Here is a 27,121-nt window from a genome sequence, read left to right on the forward strand (position 1 = left end):
TCTCGTACTTTTAGCTATGTGTAAAATGAGAGTGTTTATTGTTGAATACTTTTCTCTTACAGTGTTCATAATTCTTGAATTTATATGTATTTTCCTGGACCATAGAAAAATATATTACAGAGTTAATATAATTGTCATTAAAGAAGAATGTGTCTTCAGAAGGCATTTGAGGGATGAGGCCCTACCACTGGGCTGAGTAATAGTGAAAATACCTGGAGCCGATTTGCCTGCAGGGCCCGGTGATCAGACTGCGAGACCTCAGATGTGGGCTTCCAGCTGGCTGACTTTGGGCAAGTTATATAATGAAGTGACCGGAATGATAGTAACTGTTTCAGAAGATTGTTAAAGCAATAATGAGATAGAGATGTATGCAGGTGTTAGCAACAGAACTTATAAAGGACTGTAGGCTTTTAAGGATCCAGTGAATAAGCATACCTCTTCTCTCTCCGAGTTCTAAATATGTTGTGAGAGAAGACAAAAACAAGCAAACAAAAAATGGCAGATTGCATTCAAATGATTGCCTTTATGGTTACTTTCTGTTACAGAATTTTCAGTGTATTTACTGAAAAGTGAGATGTAGCTTAGCTTGAGAACCAAATAGTTTCACTGAAATTAAACCCTAGAAGTAGCTGTTCTTACTCACCTGGTCACAAGCCCTGATGTGACAAGCCTCCACATATGACGAATACTGCTTGTTTTGTTTACGGTCAGGTTGGTTCCAAAACCTAAATTTTCTGTAGCACACAATCTTACTTAATCTGTCTGTCCAATTCAGTTAAACAACCTAGATACATGCAGCCTAGAGTTGGGAATGAGGTCTTGCAATTTTTAATGTAACACCCGGTTACATTTCAGGGTATTATGGAAAGAAAAATTTTAAAAATTGACAAAATCCTTTGAGGGACTGGAGAACAAAATATGAAACTATTAAACTTTCCCATTTGGGAAATCCCTGATACTCTCTCAAACATAAGGGGCCCCCAAGTTAATAGGCCAAGCCCTTGATTTGAGGCCCACCCTTATGAAACTTACTGTAATGGAGAAGTTAAGCCTGCCTATAATAATGCCTTAGAGTTATTTCCAGAAACCGTCTTTTATTGCTCAAATGTGACCTCTCTCTAAGCCCAACTCTGCAAGTAAAATCATTGCTCTCCCCACTACATGGGAGATGTAAGTCTCCCTGGCAAGGTGGGACATGACTCCCAGGGATGAGTCTGTCCCTGGCACCATGAGATTGGCAATGTCATCCTGACCAAAAGAGGTAAAAGAAATGTAATAAAATAAGATATCAGTGGCCAAAAGATTTCAAATAGAGTTAAGCGGCTATTCTGGAGGTTACCCTTGTGTAAACTTCAGCTAGGTATTGCTAATTGCCATGGTATACCAAGCCCCAACCCAACATTCCTATAGACCCTAAAGAATACCCAGCGCTTTGTCTGAACCTCTATAAAAGTTTCACTCATTAAGTTTATTTTTCAGAAACCTATAACCTCCCAATGGTTCCTAGGCCAGATAAGCCCTGAAACCCAGAGGTACCAGTCTCTCCAAGAGCATCAACCAGTTCCATCCCCCTATCTCATATTGTGGATACCCCTTTTCAACATGAAGAAGTTAGAATTGTCCAAATATCCATGAGTGGAACAAGGATCAAAGGAGGAGGAGTTTTATCAGAGAAGATAGGACTTAACAAATGAGTATGATGACTGAATCATTGTATTGATGTTTCTTTTTAGTCTCCAGTGTCTTAGAGCAGCTAGAAGGAAATACCTGAAATAGTGGAACTGTAATCCATATCATACTTTAAAATTTGTTCTAGAACTACTTACCAAAATGTGCTTTGAAATTTTTCGCTCTTTTGTATGTTATATTTCACAATAAAAAATGTTTAAAAAAATGAGCTGTTATAAATTTGAGAAGATTGCAGAAGGAGAGAGACTACTTAAGTTTTGGTCTAATCATATGTTCTTTTCTTATACAGGTAAACTACAGGATTGAAGTTTTGAAGGATGGGCAAAGACTTTCGTTATTATTTCCAGCATCCCTGGTCTCGCATGATTGTGGCTTACTTGGTGATCTTCTTCAATTTCTTAATATTTGCGGAGGACCCGGTTTCTCACAGCCAAACAGAAGCCAATGTTATTGTTGTTGGAAACTGTTTTTCATTTGTAATGAATAAATACCCTAGAGAAGTTGGCTGGAGGCTTTTGAAGGTGCTTCTATGGCTACTTGCCATTCTCATAGGACTAATAGCTGGCAAATTTCTGTTCCATCAACATTTGTTTGGTAAGTACCATAACCTGTGAATGTAAAGCTGCTAATTATTTATTTTCTATTCTTCAAGATCGAGCTTTTTTTTTCTTTTTAAATTCCAATTTAGGATGTATTGTAGTTTGTCCTCCAGCCTTAATTAGTTTCTTCCACTATTTTGTTAAATTTTGTACTTTTTTTTTTTTACTGTCTAAGGACAATTAGTATGACATAAAATTAGTACCAAATTTCATTTCAAAGCATGGCTTTAAAGCTAAAATGAACTTCTGAGAGCATCTATTTTTCTTCAGACAAGGCATGAAAATAACCTTTTTTTCTATAAATAGTACCTAATTATGATATAATAAAGAATTTATAAATTATAAAGAGAGTGCCTTCATATCACACCACATTTTCATTAATGTAAGTTAGCCATTGCCCCTATTTTTTCATACATTGTTCATTCAGAACATTAAAATTGGAACTTTAACTTTTTACCCTCACTTCCACTTTTTTTGGGACCATTTACTTGAGGATATTTATTTTGAGCTTATTCACCCACAGAATAGGGTGTTAGTAAGGAATCTCTTAGTAGTAGGCAACAGAAATTAAGACCAGCCAAATTTGTTCAAGTTTAAAAGGTAACTTACTGTAAGGATTTTGGAATATTTCACAGAGACCAAGGACAGAATATTTTCCTGGACATTGGGATACCTAAAACCAGGGGCTTGAATTCTGTCAGGGTGCTCTTTGTCTTGATGTTTCTATTCATTCTCTTTTCACACTGAAGATGAGTTTACATCCTCCCCAGAGACTGGCTAATTTAGATTCCCAGGGAAGGGACTGAAGGTGATCTGGTTTGAGAATGGTTCCCATCACTGGTCTAATCTATTTTGTTCAGCAGATGAGTGACATTCATTCAACAAATATTCATTTACCACTTATTACCTGCCAGGCACTATTTTGGACAACCCGGAGTGCAATTATCCCCATTGTGTTTAAGTTCAGTGGCAGCAGTTCCCACAGTATTATCTGACCAACAGGAAAGAGCAACCACAGAATTCTTCTGGGATGATGGAGCTGCTCTTGCAAATTTATCCCTCACAGTCCTGGTGGAAGTTGTGTCCTCTGGACATTCCTGGGGTAGATGAACAGGTCTTCCACGATAAATCCACTTTAACATTCCAATCTCTGTAAGTCTTTGGATCCTCTTATCTACATTATATCAGGGCAGTTTGGACATTTCAACTTCAGGTAATATAGGCCACCCTTTTGTCTATGCTTCAGCCAGCCACTCAAACAAACTCTTAGAGCCCTTTCTAACCCTCAAGCTACAATAACATCTCTGCTTAGTGGTCCCAGAGCAATAAATTCAGCTTAATCCACTTTATGTTTCTGCCACTATTATCCTACACCCTTATTATCCATTGACACACATTTTTCTCTGTTTATATCTGTATAAATTGGAAAAATCATGAAGTTCTCTTGGAGTATGGTTACCTCCTCATAGTTCACACTTTATACATCAACTTACAGAGACTGTTAGAATTTCAGTCTAGTTATAGGTCTGAAATATATGTATAGCCAGCCACAGACACACATATGTATATACTTATTGTGTGTGTGTGTAAATATGTTGGATTTATTGTAGGAATTGGCCTGCACAACTAACTGTGTGGATTGGCAAGTCCAAATTCCAAAGGGCAGGCCAGGCCAGGCCAGGCCACAATTTGGAAACTACAATGTAGGTTTCAGTGAATTCTGCAGGAGAAGCTGGGTAAAATAGCTGAAATAGAGAAAGAAATTCTTCCTGACTGCTGATATCATCGTTTTTCCCTTTAAGGCTTCCAACTGATTGGTTGAAACTTTTCTCATTACTGAAGGCAATCTAATTTGTTGATTATAGATGTAATCAACTTATTAATGACTTAAATCCATGACATACCCTTATACTAACAATTGGGTCAATGCTTTCTTGACCAAACAACTGGACACCACAGCCTACTCAAGTTCACACATGAAATTCACCATAGCAGTTATTATATATTTGCATGAAACCAACTTGCACTGTTAAGCAGTTTTCTCTATGAGAAACTGAATCACCTCTGAGTATGAGAGCTTAGTCACCTGAAACAGAATTTGAGAGTGATTAATCTAGGTGGAGACTGCTCAGGCTTGCTCTGTTGGAAACAAAAGATGGAAAATGAGGGTGCTAGTAAAAAGAGTTATTAATATGATTAACAGACAGTTCTGGCTGGACGTGGAAAGAAGGTAAGGGAAAGGATGGACTGGGAGGAGTGAGTAAAGGCCCGAAGACTTGGATGAAACTGAAGTTTGGAGTAAGAGAAGGGAAAGGATTGGAGGGTATTACTAGATGCCATGTTGCAACAGAAGCACAGCTATTCTTTAGTGTTGATTCCCAACTAGGACGGGATCTCAGAGAGTGGGTGTTACAGCAGAGTGGAGAGGCAGGTTATTGACACAGAGGATATCTGGGAAATGGGTGCTTGTTGGGTCATATACCAAAGTTTTCACAAGCGCAGGGTCATGCATGGTAATCATATGGATGGAAGTTGAGGGAGTGGGGGTGGTGGATGAATCAGTTTCCAAAAGTGTGATTAGTAAGTGTGAGGCAGACAGAATGATAGGTATCCATTACAAGTAGTGGCTGAATGTGTTTGTCACCCAATCAGGAAATTTGCTCAATGTTGGAAACTAAGACAAATTTAGACCAAAATATCCATTTGGTACCTATCCATTTGGATAGGTAGGGAACAATTCTCTACCTATATTAAAGATGTATTCAAAGCCTTACAGTCAAGGTAATGGTATTAATAATAAGAGCATGTCATTTAGTTTTTTAATTGCTTTGTTTTGTTAATTTATTCTATTGCAGACACTTATCTCTTACGTGAAACTCACATTTATCATTCTCCTATTGGTATAAGTAATTCAACTCTGAAAAATCACTCTTCCAGAGTACACGTTACTGTAAAATAATACAAAAGTGATTCCTAATTATTTTTAAGTTTTACATACAAGAGGAAAAATTCTATGCTTACAATTTCTATTGGGAAACTTCTTTCTCCTCTTTTTTCTTATTAAAAATGTGGGGTATTAGAGAAGGAATGATAACCTTCTAACCTTATGGAAATCCTGGTGAGTAAGATGATTGGAATTCTGATTTAATTTCCTAATTAACCTTGTCTTCCTCAATTAACCTTCATTTTCCTTCATGCCCATTGCTTCTTCCTTTGTTGAAGAACTTTTAATCATTTTTCCTAAAAATTCTCTCTTCCTCTGATTCATTCTCGGTTTTGTTACTAGAAAAAATTTTGCTATGGCTAAGTGTCTCCTTTTTCCCATGGAATAAAGCCTAAACTCCTTCAGTTGCCATCCAAAGCTCTTTATGATTTGCTTCTGTTTGACTTCACACCTGATTTCTTGATACTCCACAATGTTCAGAATTGGGTGATTCTATTTTTAAAAAATAAATGCTAGTTCAAATGATGCATAAAAACTTTTTTGGGGGGTGGTAGTAGAAATTGTACTTTAGAGATATATCCATGAATAGAGAAGTTCAAAATTACTATGCTGATAGTGAAGATTTAAATACAAAACATAATTTAATTTCTGGAGTTTATTCAATAGATCATCTTTATTCCTAAAAGAAATTGGAACTATTGACAACAACATATATGCTTAATAGAATAGGACTAGAAAATATTAACTGTAGAAAAGAGGGAGAATCAAATATGTTTTGATTTCATGAGTTTCATCACCTTGTTTGATGTTGAGCTTCCTTGGAGCCTGGACAAAAGGGGGAATGTGTTACATTATGTAGCTCAGTGATCAGAAATCACAAAAATTACAAGTTCCACAGGGCGTTTTTGTCTTTGTACTAAATTCTAGAATTTTCTTTGCCCTAAATTCTGGTAAAGAACTTTTTTCTTATACTTTGTATAGAAGACACTGAATAATGAAGTAGCAAATGAAGAAATGGGTTTCACATTCTTAAGTCTAAAAAAAACACTTTCATAAAAGCTTAGAGTACACCTTTTAAGCATAAAAGTGGTTCTTGATGTTTTATTCCATGAAATCAATTCTATGAAGGGCATAGAATTACTGGGTCCAAGTAATGCCTTCTGAGTTCTTTTTCCAAAAACATGTATATTTGTGTACATGGTTATTTGTATAGTTGTTTCATTAATGTCCAGTTCCCCAGCTATACCGTAAACTCCATGAAGGCAGGGATGATGTTGGTGTTGTGTACATTTGATTCTTCACGTCTGAAATAATGCTTGGAATTAAAATATTGAATAAATTTGAATGAATGAATAAGTTAATATTCCTTTGTCTATTGTATGTTCTCTTTGCCAATATTGCCTTCTTATTTTAAGCCACAGAAGGGTATTCATTTGTTCATCATAAAATATGAGACGTGGTCTCTCTTCTCAAATTTAAAATTTAAATTCTCAAATTGTATTTAAATTTAAATTAAAATTCATTTGTTCATCATAAAATATGAGACATGGTCTCTGTTCTCAAATTTAAAATCTGGTTAAAGAGACAAGATACATATGCCTGAAAATTTAAAAACTCTGGAAAGACAAGGGAGTACATATCAAGTATCAAAAAATATTAAAGACTGTGAGTACTGTGGGAATTCAGGAAGGATGATCATGGTGGGGTATAAAGGTGAAAGTAAGCTTTTCTGCTGACATGGGATCTAAACTGGATCTTGAAGAATGGGAGGGATTAAAGTCGTCAGATATGATGCAAAGAGTTCATTACTAATCTCAGGCTGTGAGGAAGATGGTGTGATCAAAGGAGACGAAGGCAACTCAGGTTTTTTGAATGGGCCGTATATTGATGAGGTCGTTCTCATCTTGACTGGAGTGAAAGGTTTTTGTTATGAAAGAGGAGTAGATGCAGTGGATAGGTTGGATCCAAATTCTTATGCTTTAGCGTTCCAGTCTTGTAACTGATACTGATCAAAAGCAGTGGGTTCTCTGACAAATTCCTGAGACACCAGGGTTTCAAAGAAAGAGTGTATTGCTAGGTGCGAAGCAGGAGATCAGATGATCTATTGGCCTAAAAATCTGTCTCCCTGAACTGTAGTGATTCTGATGGTTTAATAATATCAAAAGATGGGCAGGTTTTAGGATAGTGAGCAACAGTGGTTCTAGATGACATAATTAGACGTGATCTAATTATTGGGCATGCTCAGATTGATTATCTGCTTGTCACAGAATGTATGTAAGAAAATGACAGACAATATGGTGATGAGTGTGATTTTTAGTATTATAAGGAGATACAGGTCAGTTATAGGTTAAAGTTTAAGCTACTGCACATTGTCAGGTGGACCCATTTTGGTTACATCCCACTTTGTTTGTCAAGATAGCTTTGGAAATCGGGGTGGGTTAATTCTGGGCTGACTCAAGCCCCTTTATTAATAAATATTAGGGGTTGTCTTTAGAGATAATAAGACCCTAAAGTTGAAAAACTGGATAAAAGGGTTGTGAGGGTCAGTCACAAGGTTTCTGCAATCACAAGGGCAGAAGATAAAGGCTATGTAGTCATTACCAGAGATCATGGCAGCTGGACTATAGTTCAGGGATTTCAGGGATTTCCCTCTGGTTACTCTTAAATAACAGAAAGTAAGAAGGAATAGCTATATAATGATCCAGTAATCATAATCAACCCCTGAACCCTAACCCCTTGATTATATAACCTTGGACTTCATCTCTTCTATTGTGGTATTTCAGTTAAGAAAGGTATTTAAGCAAGGTGTGAGATAATGACAAGATTAACCTTGAAGCAGAATATAGAATAAATTGGAGACAGCCTGGGAGAATAGAAAGGAGTTAGGGAGGCGTTTTAGGAACCTCTTGTAGGGATTCAGGTCTGGGTCTGCAGTAGGGGTGGGACCTGGGGGAGGAGAGCAGGATGTGGATATGTGAGACCTTGTGAAGAAAGGCCAAACCGGCTTTAGCAATTGATAGTGTGCAGTGAGGTGAGAATAAGGATGAAATGAAAGATTAGTAGGAAGATTGGGCTGGGTGACTGGGGAAGTAATTATCTTGTTGAGAAAAAGAAAGTCATCAAGAGAATCCATTCAAAGAAGGAGATAATGAGTTCATTAAATGATAGGTTCAGGTAATGAGAACAAACGCGATGGCACCTTGATTAGTGCTCAGAACAGAGCAGTGTGTGTTTACTAAACTTAATTTCAGGTCCAACATTTCTTATCTCAAACACTAAGGACAGATGTGTTTCAGAATTCAGTGCTTATGCATATTTCTAGTAGTTTGTCTTTCAGGGCCTGAGAAAATACCCTGTCATTAAACACATTTTTATTTCTGTGGTTGAAAATATGCGACTCCCATGAGGTGGGATAAAGAAAGACTACAGACTGTCTCAAGTCGATCTGGACTAGGTTTTTTGCTAAACGAGCTCAGGTTTGGTCAGGTCTTGCCAATACATCAATTATAAAGATCAGAGTCTTTTGAATTTCAGAATCAAGGAGATTGAATTGTGGACCTGTACTTGACAACAAGAATATTTTGTATGGATCTTTTGTTTCCCCAAGATATTTCAAATGAATGAGGATCATGATTCTTTTTTAAAAGGCTGTGATAGAAACATGAATGGTTCAACTGATAATTGGAAAGAATAATGTGTTTATGTCATGCAAAATATAAAGGGGTTTGCTGTTTTCTCTGTACCTGTGTTTGTTTTAGTTTTAAATAGGAAGTTCTAAGTAAAAGAAGCATTCTCAATATAACCAGAGATTTGAGAAGGCATATTCTAGTTTTTTTCCTTTCATTTTACAGTTTATCTTGTAAAGGATTTGGTAAAGCCAAATGCCTGTTTATTTTGTAAATTATCTTAGCTTTAAGCCTACTTTGAAAATTTCTTCCTTGTATTTTCAAAATAGAAAAGATTCAGACATTCTGGAAGGTGTGGGCAAGATAGTCATGGTGATACAGGAATATATAAAAATGAAATGATTTCATCTAATATTTAAGAAGGAAAAATGTTATTTTATTGCAAGGATATGGGTACAATCTGACCTCTTTTGTGTTAATTTGAGGTCTGAATCGCTAAAGTTTTACCTCAAATTTATCCTGGTAAATAGTATATTAAAAATGTTTATTTATTAGTACTCAGGTGATTGCCAGTAAAGGCATATTGTAAGTATTTTATTATAAAGTTAATAATGACCTCATTTGGGACAATTATTTAAACAAATGCTTTATATGTAGGCAAATGCTACTCAGAATATCTATAATTTTTTTTTTCTGGTATGGTTTGTTAGTATAAACAATTGTCAAATGTTTAGGGTATCTATAGTTTTAAGATGTGTCCTCTTATGGTATTTGATACTCATGAAAGATATTATTTAAATGCCATGTCACCACATTCATTCTCAACCAATTTATACTGAATGCCATATCTTTCTTTTTCTAGGCAGTTGAATTGTCAACACACAATTCCTTTTTATAGAGTTAGAAGTGACCATAGAATTAAATTTAGAGAGAAGTCTTATTCCAAAGGTTAGTGGGCCTACTGGCATAAGAAAGAAAAAAAGGGAAGTTATGGATACAGTATAGGTGAGGAAAGGTAATGGGGAAAGTTATTGATGTTTAACATTAAAAAAAAAAAGCATTAGGGAATACCCTTGTTATATAGGGAAATTTGCATGTAAGAATTATTGAATTTTGTAGCTCTTTACAAAATTTACCTAGTTACTTTAATGTTCTTCCTTATACAGCAAGAAAGTAAGGTGAGGCTGGAAATTCCTAGTATACAGCCATTTCTTCCCAGACCTGCCTATTTGTAGTGTAGGCAGTTACACATCCATTAGCACTTAAGGGCGATCAGTTGTAGCCTTCAGTGTGCTAGAATCTTCTGGCTGCTCTGGTTCCCATAGGAAAGAGGATAGAAATTCTCTAGAAGGATACCTCAAGTGCTTAATAAAGCTAACTCAATTTAAAGCATTATAATTAAGCAATTATTAACCAGTGTACCTTTCTAGTTACTTTTTACTGTATTTCTGCAGATGAGTCAGTCAAAGGCCAAGGGAGCCATTCCCTACCAGGTCCCATTATAGGCTCCACCTCCTCTTCTCATTTCCCACCTAGGGGAGGTAATGGTAGAAGTTCTAATGAAGGCAACTCTCAAATTGAATAGTAGCAGGCAGCTAGTTCCATGCACCTAGGGAGAATGGTACCATTTCACTCAACAGTGAAATGTAGCCAGCCAGAGTGGTATCTGAAAGCTGGTTAAACAGTATCATGTAAACTAGGAAGTGAAGAGTGATTTCCAACTTCATTTATTTAAAGCCACATTGATGGGGCTTCTTGTTGTTCAGATAATAGGGTAAAGTGTATTGGCTGGTGGAGCAGTATGCTTTGAGAGGTCTCTGACTAATAAAAATTTTCCCTGGTTTGCTTGCTCTTTTGTTAATTCCCATAACTAGAATCACTTGTTGAATATATTTTTACTGGACTAAAGGATTTTACTGTTTGTAGGTATGATAAATTAAGAGTATGTCAACATTTGGCATCATCAAGAGTTGATGAATCCAAAGGTACTGGCACCCAGCTGGATATGTTTTAATAGGTAAGAAGACATAGAAGAATGTTCTGATATGGTAACATGTTGCTGTGCAAGGGTTCTGCATAGAAGGGGGGGAAATAGGGGCCATCAGCAGACCTTAGAGTACACAGGGGGACAGGCTGCATTAAGGATCAAAGGGCTTTTCCAAAGACAAACTTTGGTTCTTCACAGTTTTGCCCAGTGGCAGCCTTGAAGCTGTTTATCTGATTTTGAGTGTTTGCGGTGGTGGAAGCAGGCCTGTTGTCTCTGATTTGTCTCCTTCTCATGGTTATGACTCAGAAGTTGATGTTGATAGGTGAACAGAAATATACAGAGTTGATTTGTGTCACCCCAAGGTCACAGCAATAGCAGCAGCAGTAAAATTGGAACATAAACCGAAGTCTCCTGATTTCCAGACAGGTGCCTTTTCCAGGCATCCCAGATGGCGAACAGGCGGCCTGCGAGCCTCCTCTGCCTTAGGACTGGATTGTGCTAGGCCACTCCCTGGGCTTTGCTCCACATTGTCTGCATTCAGGAATCTTTTCTGGCACTGCTTTGTGCCTGACCAGCCCCTCTTTTGAGTTTAAAAAAAAAAAAAGTTTTTGTTTGACCCAGCAAAAATTTATATGTTTCCAGGGCAGTCTGTTATTGCTGCAGAGCCCAGAGAAACTCAGGACAGTGCTTCCTGCCCTTGTAGCCCTCAGTAACCCGACAGTCCCTGCTGGACTATACTTCTTCATATAAGAGGAATGTGATTGTACAAGATTTTCCCAGGCTAGTTGGTGCTTGTTAAAATGCTTTGTGTGTCCTTGAGGACATGGCCATGAAATGGACAGACCAGCTAAGAGTCGACAAATGGACAAACACTCAAACCTGAGTTAGCGAGTTTGAACTAACTCCCCAGCAGCCCAGGGAAGTTAATATTTCCTGCTGCTTCATTGCTTTTGCCCTTGTTCTTTTATATATTACCTTTCAATTTATTCCTGTTTGTTCCATCTTTCATCATTAACACTGGCAAACATTTTGAGTATGTATTACTTGCAAGGAACAGTGCTAGGTGCCGTGAGCCTCTGCCTTCTAAGAAGGTTGCAGTTTGTTGAGGACATATGAAAATACAGCTGCACTATACCTGTAATACCACTATATGACAATTGCCATGTGGGTGATATGGATCATCTATTCTGAAAGGGGTAAGAGGTCATTCCCAAAGGTAATAGCCAAATAAGGCTTCTCAGTAGAAAGAGGAGCTGAAGGGCACCTCAGAAATGGATGGGTGAATGTTCAGGGTGAATGGATTTGTTGAGAGCTTCCTTTGTGGTTTTCAGCCAGCCACTGAGCACCCCCATTAGCAGGGAACTTAGTATCTCCTAACAAGTCTCTGTGTCTGATCACTGCTTCTGCAACGTGCTTTGGTTCTGAATCTGAGCTGAGCCTGGCAGTTCAAGTAGGATTCTGTTAGAAGGAGAGACAGGGCATTCCAAGCTGGAGAAATGGCAAGCACAAAATTGTGGGAAGGGAAAGGGCAAAATGGTATGGGGATGGAGTGTGAATGGGACAGCTTGGTTGGATCATCAGATTTGGGTAGAGAGGAGGAGCAAAAGGGAAATTGTGGAAGATCTTGAATTCTAGACTCAGGAGTTTAAAATTCATTCTGGAAACAATAGGAAGACATTAAAGATTTCCCTTCCTTTTTAATTCTAAATTACAAAACTAGTATAAGCTTGTAAAAATGAAACAAAACAAAACAAGAGTATATGAAATAAAAGAAGATTAAAAATATTTGATCAAAAGGATAACAAGATCAAAATCATGTTAAAGGAAAATGAATGCAGGATCTGCTGGCCTTGAGGAAAGGAGGAGCTGTGTCTCAGATGTTGGGGTGCACCTGACCTAGAAGTGATAAGGGCTCCATTTTGAAGTGGTGGCAGTGAGGATGATGAGGATGAGGGGAAAGGAGGAAGAGAGGGTATGAGGAGGGACCTGAGAGTCCAAGTACACTTTTTGTTTCCTGATAATAACATCCTCACCTTAAGGACTCCTGTTCTGAGTCCCTTCCCATCATATATCAAACATACGGCATATCAATCTATTTCTAAAATTGGATACTTAAAGTATCATTATATCATCCATCTTTCTTTGCTAAGTTTCCCAAAATAAATGAAATCTATGTATTTTTATTTGTAACACTAGAGGGGACTTTTAAAAAAGCAGATTTATGTTAAAGATGCATGTATTAAATTGTGAGGTTTATTTTAATGAACTCACTGTTTATTTTTTGAAACTTGCTATTTACCTGAACTTGTTCATTCTTTTGGATTATGCTCATTGATTTGTTTCAATTATTTCTACAAAATATAGAACCTTAATAATATAACACTTGATTTTGTTAGAAGTATTCAGTGAGCAGTTTTCTTGGCACTGGGTGACCCACATTGAACAAAACACAGGACCTGTCCTGATGGAGCTTACATCCTAGTGGGAAGAGGTATACACTAAACAAATAAATGAGTAATTATATATTATGTCAGAGGCAATGATGGTTGTCGTGACTAATAAAATAGGAATGGGGGGAGGCCCAGGGGGGAATGGTTAAATTCTCTCCCTAATAAGATGACATTTTAACAAGGTGACATTGCAGAAGGTGAAGGAGTAACCCATGAAGTTTTCTGGGGGAAGATATCCCAAGAAGAGGGTACAGCAGATTTACAAAACCCTGAGGGAAACTTCTGGTATTTATGTGACACCTGAGACTCAGAGTTTGAGCTCTGAGGCTATAAAAGTCAGCACTACCTCATACAGAAACTATTTAAATAGTTTAAATAGAAGTTTAAATATTCAGCTTCCCCATTTGAAGAATTTCTGATATTCTCACCAGTAGTGGGAACAACCAAATCAATAGGCCAAGCCCTCGATCTTGGGGTTTGTACCTATTAAACTAATTCTTGCAAAGGATAAGCTAAGCCTACTTATAATTATGCCTAAGAAATACCCCCAGAGAATCTCTTTTGTTGCTCAGATGTGGCCTCCCTCTCTAAGCCAACTCAGCAGGTAAACTCACTACCCTGTCCCCTACTTGGGACATGACTCCCAAGGGTATAAATCTCCCTGGCAACATGGAACAGGACTTTTGGAAAGAGCTGGGATCAAGCATCATGGGATTGAGAAAGCCTTCTTGACCAAAAGGGGGAAGAGAGAAGTGAGACAAAATAAAGTTTCAGTGGCTGAGAGATTTCAAATAGTCAAGAGGGTATCCTGGAGGTTATTCTTAAGCATTATATATATATTCCTTTTAGTATGGTGTATTAGAGTGGCTGCAGAGAAGAACCTGAAACTGTTGAACTGTGTTCCAGTAGCCTTGATTCTTGAAGACGATTATAGAACTATATAGCTCTTATAATATGACCATGTGATTGTGAAAACCTTGTGTCTGATGCTCCTTTTATCCAGGGTATGGACAGATGAGTAAAAAAATATGGATAAAAATAAATAAATGAATAAGGGGGGATAAGGACTAAAATAAAGCAGGTAGATGGAAGTACTAGTGGGATTTCCAATGAGAGGGAGGGGTAAGGGGTATGGGATGTATGAGTTTTTTCTTTTTATTTCTTTCTCTTGAATAATGGAAATGTTCTAAAAATGATTGTGGTGTTGAATACACAACTATGTGATGATATTGTGAGCCATTGATTGTAAACCATATATGGATGTGTGTGAAGGTTTGTCAATAAAAATATTTTTTAAAAAGGAGAAAAAGCCCTGAGGCAGGAGTATATTTAGGATAATTGATGAAAAGCAAAGAGGCCAGTATGGGTGGAGGGAACAGAAAGCATGGAGAAGTCGGGGTAAGGCGGATGTGCTGGTTTAAACTGTTATGTACCTCAGAAAAGGCATGTTCTTCTAATCCATTCTTGTGGATGCAGACCTATTATGGGTGAGACCTTTATTTTTTTTTCTATGAAATATGAGTAGAATAACAATATTTAAAATTTTTTATTGTAAAATATAACATCTATCCAAAGCAAAGAAAGAAAAAAGAAATAATTTTCAAAGCACACTTCAACAAGTAGTTACAGAACAGATCCCGGAGTTTGTCATGGGCTCCTGTTCCACCATCTCAGATTTTTCTTTCAGCTGCTCCCAAAACAGGAGACTAGAAGGAATATCAATGTAGTGATTCAGCAGTCATACTTGCCTGCCAAATTCCATTCTCTTTGTTATACTTCCTCCTTCTCCTTTGATCATTTTCCCAATCCATAAACATCTTTGGGCAAATCCCATACCTTTTCATGTTTAGAAGCCTGTCAACACTAAAGGATAGGGGCATGTGATTAATTGATAATCATGGAGAGGCTGACCCTTCTGGGCCTTAGGAAGAAAAAAAAACCAAAAAAAAAAAAAATAATAATAAATAAGAAGACTCCAGGAATCATAGGTTCCAGAAAGGCAAACTTAGTGCATGAAACCCCTATAGAGTCTCAGTTCGAGCCTAGGTGTTCTCAAGAATCAATAGAAGTGATGCTGGTTGGGGTTGAGCAAACCATGGCAATTAGCACTATCTCATTGAAGCTTGCATAAGAGCAGCTTCCAGAATAGCCTCTGGACTCCATCTAATCTCTCTTGGTCACTGATGCCTCACTTTGTTACACCTCTTTTCCCCACCTGGGTCTGGGAGGCATTGTTGAGCCATGGTGTCAGGATCAGACTCATCCCTGGGGGTCATGCCCCACACTGCCAGGGTGACCTTCACCCTGAATGTCATGCCCCATGCAGAGGGGGGGGCAATGATTTTCCTTGAAGAATTTGTTTAGAGAGAGAGAGAGAAGCCACAGCTGAGCAACAAAGCAGTTTCCTGGAAGCAACTCTTAGGCCTTGTCATGGGCTGTCTTAGCTCCTCCCCTTCAGAAATAAGCTTTATAAGGGCAAGCCTCAAAATCAAGGACCTGGCACATTTTCCTGGGTGTGCCAACAGTTGAGAGGGCACCCAGAACTTCCCAGATGAAAAGTTCAATAGTTTGGGAGGGACCTTTTAATTAGGTTATTTCCAAGGAAATGTGACCCACCCAACTCAAGATGGGTCTTAATTGTCTTTACTGGAGACCTTTGTGAGGGGATAAAAAGACGTAAAAGCCAAGAGAACCTGGAGACTTTAAGAGAGAGAGAAAAAAAGCACCCAGAAACATTTTGGTGAGAGCCAATACAGAGCCTAGAGATAAAGAGAAACATCCCAGAGATGCTAAAAGTGGACCCGAAGGACCCAGCTCAAAGAGGCATCTCCAGAGGGTCAAACAAGGACCCATAGAAGCTCAGAGAGAAAGCAACTGGAATCAGAACTGACAGCAAAGCAACCTTGGAGCAAAGGACCAGCAGAAGGCAGTCACATGCTTTCCCAGGTGACAGAGGAATGCTGGATGCCATTGGCCTTTCTTTGGAGTTAATGTACCTCCCTCTTGATACCTTAATTTGGACATTTTAATGGCCTCTGTACATTTGTAACCTAATAAATCCCCTTTGTAAAAGCCAACCCATTTCTGGTGTATTGCATTCTGGCAGCTTTAGCAAACTGAAACAACGGTGTAGCAAGATCACAAGCATTTTATTTTAAAAAGTCCTTTTCCTTTAAATAAAAGGGGAAGATTAATAAACTAGTACATCTGTGTAACTAAGAATTCAGTTTCTAATTTAAATGTAGTATCTTTAAAATTGGTGTTTTCATGAAATCCTTGAGCCTTGCTTCTTAGTTTGCTCCGAGGTAATGCATGTAGATTTTCATTCCAGCAGTTTCTTCTCATATCCCCAATGTGGCTTTTGTATAGACTGCCTACCCCACCTTGCTCCCTTCAATGGGATGCAAAGAGCACATCTTTACGGTGAATGAGTCATTCTAAAAACATGCTTCTTCCTTGTCCTGTCATTTACTATCCCCCATCCCTGCCAGCAGTGGAAGTAGTGGTAGCTCTGTACTCGTACTTTTAGCAGCAGAGGTTGGGAAGAATGTTCTGGAGGCAGCAATTGTGGGGGCAGCCACACTTGTCTGTCTTTAAAGTTCTGACTTTCCACCTCCTGTTCCCCCATACAGCAGGTAAAGCATCTTTCTTTCCCTAGGGATGAATAGATGTTCTCTCTGTGTGCGGGGGTCTGTAGGGATGGACTTCAAAGCCCTTCTCTCCCCATTATTACCCCAGCCATGAGTCTGTTTATCCACATGAAAAGTAACTGTTTCTAGGTTGTTCTCTTCTTTTCAGAGCCTTAACAGATTACTCAACTATATCCCTTCACTGAATTTTGTAAACACAGTTCTTAATAATCCATGTTTAAACCAGGATAGAGAATTTAGTTAACAGCTGAACTGTAGCTGACAGACCAAACTAAATATGAAAAAGAACACTTTTTACTCTTCCTCAGAAAACTGTCAGTAGTGGGCGGAAGAAAATCTTTACTTTGAGAAATTCTAGACATATTTTAGCCTTAGATATTCAAGAAAGGTTGCCAACGATGTTATGCAACCATTTAAAAGTGTTTCTATAGTGCCTGTTATGAGGCAGGCTCAGTTCTAGGTACTCAGGATTCATCAGTGACTATTAAAAAACAGCAACAACCATCAAGGTTCTTGTTCTCATAGGTCTTACATTGTGGTGGGAAAAATATGGACACCTGTGGTCTCATGTAATTCATCAAAAATAATTCTGTCTCACTATTTCTGGCATGTGGTAGGATTGCAATTCCTGGCTTTGTGATTAATTCTGGCTGGTTAGTTGTGAGCCAGGGTGATGTGTGTAATTTCTAAGCTCATGCATTTGATTTCACATGCAATTCTGGCTTTCCTTTTTCCTTGGCAACCAGCTATATTCCAGTAATGGCTGCTCTGACTAAAGGCAGCATGGAGCCTTTAGCTGGTCCGCAGTGGACATGAGTATGAGGAAGGAATTAACCATCATTGTTTTAAGCCACTGATACTTTGGAGTTGTTTATTATTGTGGCATAGAAAGAATTCTCAAAGGAAATTAGAAAATATTTCAAACTGGGTGATGATAAAAATACAACATTGAAATTGGTGAGATGTAGCATAAGAATACTTACAAAATATTTGTTTTTAATGCTTAAACATTAAAAATTGTTACTCTAAGTTTCCACCTAAAGGAGTTAGAGAAAGATGAGAAAATTTAGTCAAAAGTAAGTAGAAGGAAATAAATATGAGAGCAGAAATAAAACAGAAAAATCAAATCGTAGAGACACTTAGCAAATTCAAAAGTTGATTTTTTGAAAAGGTTTATCTGATCAAGAAGGAAAAATCAAAAACACGCATTACCAGTATAAAGAATTAAAGAGGAAATATGACTACAGATCCTAACAGGTATAAGTATGGAGAATTATAATTTATGTCAATAAATTCTCAAAAATACTTGATACTTGATTAGAAAAATACTTGATAGATACAATTTAACAAAACCGAAACAAGAAAAAAATACGTACTCTGTATAATTCTCTATCTACTAAAGGAATTGAATTCATTATCAAAAACCTCACCACCAAAAATTCCAGACCTAAATGATTCCACTTCTTGTAGTTTTTTTATTAAAAAAAATTAACAACAAACAAAACATTGATATCATTCCATTCTACATATACAATCAGTAATTCTTAATATCATCACATAGTTGCATATTCATCATTTCTTAGAACATTTGCATCGATTTAGAAAAAGAAATAAAAAGACAACAGAAAAAGAAATAAAATGATAACAGAGAAAAAAAAGATTATACATACCATAGCCCTTTCCCCTCACTTTCATTTACCACTAGCATTTCAAACTAAATTTATTTTAACATTTGTTCCCCCTTTTATTTATTTTTATTCCATATGTTCTACTCTTCTGTTGATATAGTAGATGAAAGGAGCATCAGACACAAGATTTTCACATTCACAGAGTCTCATTGTGAAAGCTATATCATTGTTCAATCATCATCAAGAAACATGGCTACTGGAACACAGCTCTACATTTTCAGGCAGTTCCCTCCAGCCTCTCCACTACATCTTGAACAACAAGGTGATATCTACTTAATGCGTAAGAATAACCTCCAGGATAACCTCTCGACTCTGTTTGGAATCTCTCAGCCATTGACACTTAGTCTCATTTCACTCTTCCCCCTTTGGTCGAGAAGGTTCTCTCAGTCCCTTGATGCTGAGTCTCAGCTCATTCCAGGATCTCTGTCCCACACCCTTGGGAGTCATGCCCATGCAGAGAAGGGGAGGGTGGTGAGACTGCTCGTCATGTTGGCTGGAGAGAGAGGCCACATCTGAGCAACAAAAGAGGCTCTCTTGGGGGTGACTCTTAGGCCTAAATTTTAAGTAGACTTGACCTATCCTTTGTGGGGTTAAATTTCATATGAACAAACCCCAAGACTGGGGGCTCAGCCTATAGCTTTGGTTGTCCACACTGTTTGTGAGAATATCAAGAATTCAACTTGGGGAAGTTGAATTTCTCCCCACTCCCACCATTCCCCAAAGCGGGCTTGCAAATACTTGTCCAGTCACTGATCAAATCACTCTGGGATTCATCGGGGCATCACTCTGGACAAACCAACAAAATCTCATGTCCTACCTGAGATTCCAAGTACTTATGACATTCAATCAAACTATCTACATAAGTTATATTAGGAAATGCTCTAGTCAAAATATAAATTTTGTAGCAAACATTTTTTTGCTTTAGTCTCACACATAAGGTGACATTTTAAAATATTATCATCTATTTTCAGCACCCTGCAATAATGACATTCCTTTGTTCTTCCTCGTGCAAAAACATTTTTAAAATTTGTACATTTTACATTTCACTATTATTGTATACTCGAGGCATTCCTAGATTATACCATCTCGATCTTTACCATCTATCTTTCTTTCTGATTTCATTTATGTCCCCAGCCCTCCTCCCTCTATTATTCTCACATGCAGCTTCATTCAGTGTTTTAACATAATTACATTATAGTTAGGTAGTATTGTGCTATCCATTTCTGAGTTTTTGTATCCAGTCTTGTTGCACAGTCTGTATCCCTTCAGCTCCAATTGCACAATATCTTACCCTATTTCTATCTCTTGATGGTCTCTGTTACCAACGACATATTCCAAGTTTATTCACTAATGTCAGTTCATATCAGTGAGACCATATAGTATTTGCCCTTTAGTTTTTGGCTAGTCTCACTCAGCATAATGTGCTCAAGGTCCATGCATGTTATTACATACTTCATAAGTTTATTCTGTGTTAAAGCTGCATAATATTCCATCGTATGTATATACCACAGTTTGTATAGCCACTCGTCTGTTGATGGACATTTTGGCTGTTTCCATCTCTTTGCAGTAGTAAATAATGCTGCTGTAAACATTGATGTGTGAGTGTCCATTTGTGTCTTTGCCCTTAAGTCCTCTGAGTAGATACCTAGCAGTGGTATTGCTGGGTCATTTGGCAATTCTATATTCGGCTTTTTGAGGAACCGCTAAACTGCCTTCCACAGCGGTTGCACCATTTGACATTCCCACCAACAGTGAATAAGTGTGCCTCTTTCTCTACATCCTCTCCAGCACTTGTCATTTTCTGTTTTATTGATAATGGCCATTATGGTGGGTGTGATGATATTTCATTGTGGTTTTGATTTGCATTTCTCTAATGGCCAGGGACGTTGAGCATCTCTTCATGTGCCTTTTGGCTATTTGTATTTCCTCTTCTGAGGAGTGTCTGTTCAAGTCTTTTTCCCATTTTGTAATTGGATTGGCTGTCTTTTTGTTGTTGAGTTGAACAATCTCTGTATAAATTCTGGATACTAGACCTTTATCTGATATGTCGTTTTCCAAATATTGTCTCCCATCCTGTAGGCTGTCTTTCTACTTTCTTGATGAAGTTCTTTGATGCACAAAAGTGTTTAATTTTGAGGAGCTCCCATTTCTTTCTTTCTTTCTTCAGTGCTCTTGCTTTAGGTGTAAGGTCTATAAAACCGCCTCCAATTATAAGATTTATAAGATATCTCCCTACATTTTCCTCTAACTGTTTTATGGTCTTAGACCTAATGTTTAGATCTTTGATCCATTTTGAGATAACTTTTGTATAGGGTGTGAGATACCAGTCCTCTTTCATTCTTTTGCATAAGGATATCCAGTTCTCTAGGCACCATTTATTGGAGAGACTGCTCTGTCCCAGGTGAGTTGGCTTGACTGCCTTATCAAAGATCAAATGTCCATAGATGAGAGCGTCTATATTTGAGCACTCTATTTGATTCCATTGGTCAACATATCTATCTTTATGCCAGTACCATGCTGTTTTGACCACTGTGGCTTCATAATATGCCTTAAAGTCAGGCAACATGAGACCTCCAGCTTCGTTTTTTTTCCTTGAGATACTTTTAGCAATTCGGGGCACGCAGCCCTTCCAGATAAATTTGCTTATTGGTTTTTCTATTTCTGAAAAATAAGTTGTTGGGATTTTGATTGGTATTGCATTGAATCTGTAAATCAATTTAGGTAGAATTGACATCTTAACTATATTTAGTCTTCCAATCCATGAACACGGTATGCCCTTCCATCTATTTAGGTCTTCTGTGATTTCTTTTAACAGTTTCTTGTAGTTTTCTTTGTATAGGTCGTTTGTCTCTTTAGTTAAATTTATTCCTAAGTATTTTATTCTTTTAGTTGCAATTGTAAATGGAATTCATTTCTTGATTTCCCCCTCAGATTGTTCATTACTAGTGTATAGAAACACTACAGCTTTTTGAATGTTGATCTTGTAACCTGCCACTTTGCTGTACTCGTTTATTAGCTCTAGTAGTTTTGCTGTGGATTTTTCAGGGTTTTCGACATATAGTATCATATCATCTGCAAACAGTGATAGTTTTACTTCTTCCTTTCCAATTTTGATGCCTTGTATTTCTTTTTCTTGTCTGATTGCTCTGGCTAGAACTTCCAACACAATGTTGAATAACAGTGGTGATAGTGGACATCCTTGTCTTGTTCCTGATCTCAGGGGGAAAGTTTTCAATTTTTCCCCATTGAGGATGATATTAGCTGTGGGTTTTTCATATATTCCCTTTATCATTTTAAGGAAGTTCCCTTGTATTCCTATCCTTTGAAGTGTTTTCAACAGGAAAGGATGTTGAATCTTGTCAAATGCCTTCTCTGCATCAATTGAGATGATCATGTGATTTTTCTGCTTTGATTTGTTGATATGGTGTATTACATTAATTGATTTTCTTATGTTGAACCATCCTTGCATACCTGGGATGAATCCTACTTGGTCATGATGTATAATTCTTTTAATGTGTTGCTGGATTCGATTTGCTAGAATTTTGCTGAGGATTTTTGAATCTATATTCATTAGAGAGATTGGTCTGTAGTTTTCTTTTTTTGTAATATCTTTGCCTGGTTTTGGTATGAGGGTGATGTTGGCCTCATAGAATGAATTAGGTAGCTTTCCCTCCACTTCAGTTTTTTTGAAGCGTTTGAGCAGGGTTGGTACTAATTCTTTCTGGAATGTTTGTTAGAATTCACATGTGAAGCCGTCTGGTCCTGGACTTTTCTTTTGGGAAGCTTTTTAATGACTGATTCAATTTCTTTACTTGTGATTGGTTTGTTGAGGTCATCTATTTCTTCTTGAGTCAATGTTGGTTGTTCATGCCTTTCTAGGAAGTTGTCCCTTTCATCTCATAGTATCCTGTCATTACCTCTTTTATTTCTGTGAGGTCAGTGGTTATGTCTCCTCTTCCATTTCTGATCTTATTTATTTGTGTCCTCTCTCTTCTTCTTTTTGTCAGTCTTGCTAAGGGCCTTCTTGTAGTTTTGAAGGCTTGTTTTACTTGTGGTTTTTTGTTGTTTTTTTTTTTTGCATGGACAGGCACTGGGAATTAAACCCAGGTTTCTGGCATGGCAGGCAAGAACTCTGCCTGCTGAGCCACTGTGGCCTGCCCTTTTTAAAAAATATGGTCATGTAACATTTGTTTTGATAGAGAAGTTATAGGTTTAAGAAAAATCATGCAAAATATACCGAGTTCCATCTTCCTACTTTTACTTGTGGTCTTGAGGGCTGTTTTACTTCTGTAAACAAAAGGAAAAATCAAAGTCTAATTTGTTATTTAGTTTAACATTTGTATAGTACTTTTTTTATGTGCCAGGGATTGTTCTAAGTACTTTAGAAATAATTACTTATTTGTCAGAAATGTGTAGAGTGGTAAGGACATGAAAAAAGGAGAGAAAATTTCAGGAATAATTATTTCCTCCAATGTATTCAAAATAACTGTGCTCACCAGAACTGAACATTTCTGCTTGTTTTTTCCCACACTGGTGACAGAAATTTGTGGGTAGGTAGAACATGCTTTTAAATGTGTAGTCAGATGACATGATCAACAGTGCTTAACTATCATTTTCTCCCTGCTTGCAGAATAGAATAGAATTGTTAAAACCTGGAATGTGAGGTCAGATTGGATTCCTTTGTTTTCTGTTCTTGACTCATCATTTTCCACCATTCAAACTCATGCAGTCTTTTTTCTTGCCTCTTTATGGGTCAAATCTTACTTTTTCTGCAAAATTTATTTCAAATATTATCCCCTTTTTGTTTTTGTAAAAACTCTTATTATCTTGATTATAGCAAGAATTTAATAAACATCCCTTGAATGAATATGATGAATAGATGAATGAATAAAGGCAGGTATCTATTATGTTATATGATGCAAAGAAGTGACATCCTCTTTGCAGCTTCATACTCACTGGGATTTGACTGGAAATTAATTCTGAATAAAACGTAAATATTTGGCTGCCTGCACAACAGTGACTGGTGTTTAATACGATTATATAAAGTATTACAAAGCAATTTTGAAGCACTTGAGAAGTGGACTGACTTGTTATCCATTTGATTTGATAATTGATATATGCCAATAAGAAGCTAATGTTTCATAATGGATAAATGGAGGGTAATTTACAAACATTCATTGATGAATCTTGGTTCCTATGTTCAGAGCACAGTACTAGGCCCTTAAGTCATCAGCAATTCAGCCAACCATTTTTCTGACAAAAAAAAATCTATCTATCTTTCTATCTATCTATATATCATTTGATGAGCTTTCTGGATCCTATCTGAATTCCTTCATTCCTTGGTCAACATATTTGTTAATTATTAACATATCATTGAGTTTAATTTTAAGGGATAATTGCGCAAAGGTTTTGGATATAATGGGGTGTGCTTTTTTTTTTACATGGGCAGGCACTGGGAATCGAACTCAGGAGGGGGGATGTGCTTTTCAATGGGGTGAGTTAAAAAGGCATTTCAAAATTCCCTATCTTCATAACACCTGTCACCCATCTTAAATTCAGGTTCATCATTTTCCACTTTTGGCTCATATCCTGAAATAATCAAGGATTGATTTGAAAACAGTACCAACACAGACCATCATTATGAGCACAAATACTATTCTAAAAATAATTTTTTAAAAAAGTATCTGCATCTCTAACCATAGAAAAGCTATGACTAAGGCTTTGTACAAATTTGGCCAAAATCAAGCTCAATAACACAGCAGATATTGAAACGTAAAAGGAACTTCTGCTTTGCAAGATACTTTCTTTTAGGCATCTTACTTGCTTAACTTTTAGTTAAGAATTTCAAAATACTTTTTGTTGCAGAGGTTTCATGAATGTGCTCAAATGTTACTAGAGAATTAGCCAGCTCAAGAAATGGAAAGCCATAAATATATTTCCTACAATATATTCAAAATAAAACTCACCAAAACTGCGTTTCACCAGTAATGTTCATAACATACTGAATAGAACAAGTTGAATGTAATTTGTTGATAAACCCGAGTTGCAAAGGTATTTTCATTAACTTTTATTTTGAACTACTTTCAAATAAAAGAGAGATATAAAAGTAATAAAAATCTCACATAGAAAACGCAAACATAATCCTAGTCCTCCCAGATACTCAGATCCACCAATTTTAACATTTTGCCACATTTGCCATATCATGCATTCTATCTCTCTATCCGTCTATCTGTCTGTCTACCTGTATGTCTGTCTATTTGTCAGACATTTTCTGAACATTGAGTGTAGGCTGTATACATCATACATTTTGAACACTTAATACTCCCATGTACGTTTCCTAAAAACAAGGATATTCACTTATTTAATCACCTTAAATACAGTTATCAAGTTCACTACATTTAACACTGATGTAAATGTTACAGTTTATATTCTTGCACATGTCCCAATAATGTCCCTTTGAGCTTTTCTCTTTCTAGATCTTTTGCCAGTATTATGTATTGCCTTTAATTGTCAATATTTCTATAGTTACTCTTTTTTAAAAAATAAATAATAATTTTGGAAACATATATACAACATAAACTTTCCTATCTCAATAGGAATTGAGATAGGAAATACACTGGAATACTCCAATGCTTAGTATTCAGTGGGATTAGTCACATTCTTAATATTGGGGAACCTTCACCACCTCCCAGTACTAAAATTTTCTTATCTTCCTGAACAAAAATGCCTTTATGCATTAATTCTCAATTCTCACTGCCCCCCGACCCTGGTAGCCTGCATTCTCATTTCTGTCTCTAGGAGCTTGCATATTCTCTGATATTTTCTTTCTAGTTACCATAGCGCTTAAATTTAACATTTTAAATCTTTAAAAAATTTGTTTGCTTTGATACCAACTTAACTTCAATAGTATGCTCAAACTATGTTCCACTTTCCCCTCATCCCCCACCTTTATGTTCTTATTGCACCTTTATACATTATACAAAACCACTAACTTATCATTATGGTTTTTGCATTTGCTTTTTAGATCCTATAGGAAGTAAAAAGTGTAATTACAAACCAAAAATACATTAGTAGTGGCCCTTATATTTACCCAAGTTGTTACCCTTACTGGAGATTATTTCTTTATGCAGATTTGACCTATTGTCTAGTGTCCTTTCCTATCAACTTCAGAATTCTATTTAGCATCTCATGCAGGGCCAGTCTACTGAAGTCCCTTGATTTTTGTTTATCTGGGAATATCTTACCCTCCTCATTTGTGAAAGACAGCTTTGCCAGATATATAATTCTTGGTTGGTAATTTTTTGCTTTTAGCACTTTAAATATGTTATTCCATATTGGGAAGTTTTCAGCTATTATTTCTTTATTTTTTATTTTTTATTTTTTTTATTAATTAAAAAACAATTAACAAAACAATTAGAAATCATTCCATTCTACATGTACAATCAGTAATTCTTAATAACATCACATAGTTGCATATTCATCATTTCTTAGTACATTTGCATCGATTTAGAAAAAGAAATAAAAAGACAACAGAATAAGAATTAAAACAATAATAGAAAGAGAAAAAAAAAAAACCCTATACCTCACATGCAGCTTCATTCAGTGTTTTAACATAATTGCATTACAATTGGGTAGTATTGTGCTGTCCATTTCTGAGTTTTTATATCCAGTCCCGTTGTACAGTCTGTATCCCTTCAGCTCCAATTAGCCCTTCTCTCTTTTTTTTTTAATTAACAGAAAAAAAGAAATTAACCCAACATTTAGAAATCATACCATTCTACATATGCAATCAGTAATTTTTAACATCATCACATAGATGCATGATCATCATTTCTTAGTACATTTGCATCGGTTTAGAAGAACTAGCAACATAACCGAAAAAGATATAGAATGTTAATATAGAGAAAAAAATAAAAGTAATAATAGTAAAATCAAAACAAAACAAAACAAAACAACACAAAAACCTATAGCTCAGATGCAGCTTCATTCAGTGTTTTAACATGATTACTTTACAATTAGGTATTATTGTGCTGTCCATTTTTGAGTTTTTGTATCTAGTCCTGTTACACCGTCTGTATCCCTTCAACTCCAATTGCCCATTATCTTACCCTGTTTCTACCTCCTGCTGGACTCTGTTACCAATGACATATTCCAAATTTATTCTCGAATGTCTGTTCACATCAGTGGGACCATACAGTATTTGTCCTTTCGTTTTTGGCTAGACTCACTCAGCATAATGTTCTCTAGGTCCATCCATGTTATTACATGCTTCATAAGTTTATCCTGTCTTAAAGCTGCATAGTATTCCATCGTATGTATATACCACAGTTTGTTTAGCCACTCTTCTGTTGATGGAGATTTCGGCTGTTTCCATCTCTTTGCAATTGTAAATAACGCTGCTATAAACATTGGTGTGCAAATGTCCGTTTGTGTCTTTGCCCTTAAGTCCTTTGAGTAGATTCCCAGCAATGGTATTGCTGGGTCGTAT

The 27,121-nt window shown here is 36.8% G+C and overlaps 1 protein-coding gene across 6 annotated transcripts in view; it reads left to right on the plus strand.

Annotated features, from left to right (window-relative positions):
- TMEM117 (transmembrane protein 117) overlaps positions 1–27,121 on the plus strand; it is a 585,676-nt gene that overhangs the window by 62,545 nt on the left and 496,010 nt on the right. For 5 of the 6 annotated variants that reach the window (XM_077170633.1, XM_077170635.1, XM_077170634.1 and 2 more), the window contains one exon: positions 1,979–2,283. In XM_077170633.1, the coding sequence (XP_077026748.1) occupies positions 2,007–2,283 (277 nt within the window). In that variant the 5' untranslated portion in view covers positions 1,979–2,006. Of the gene's footprint in view, positions 1–1,978; positions 2,284–27,121 lie in introns of those variants that run through there. The other variant, XM_077170637.1, reaches the window with a different exon arrangement.

Source organism: Tamandua tetradactyla, chromosome 7, assembly GCF_023851605.1.
Source record: "Tamandua tetradactyla isolate mTamTet1 chromosome 7, mTamTet1.pri, whole genome shotgun sequence".
Lineage (NCBI taxonomy): Eukaryota > Metazoa > Chordata > Mammalia > Pilosa > Myrmecophagidae > Tamandua > Tamandua tetradactyla.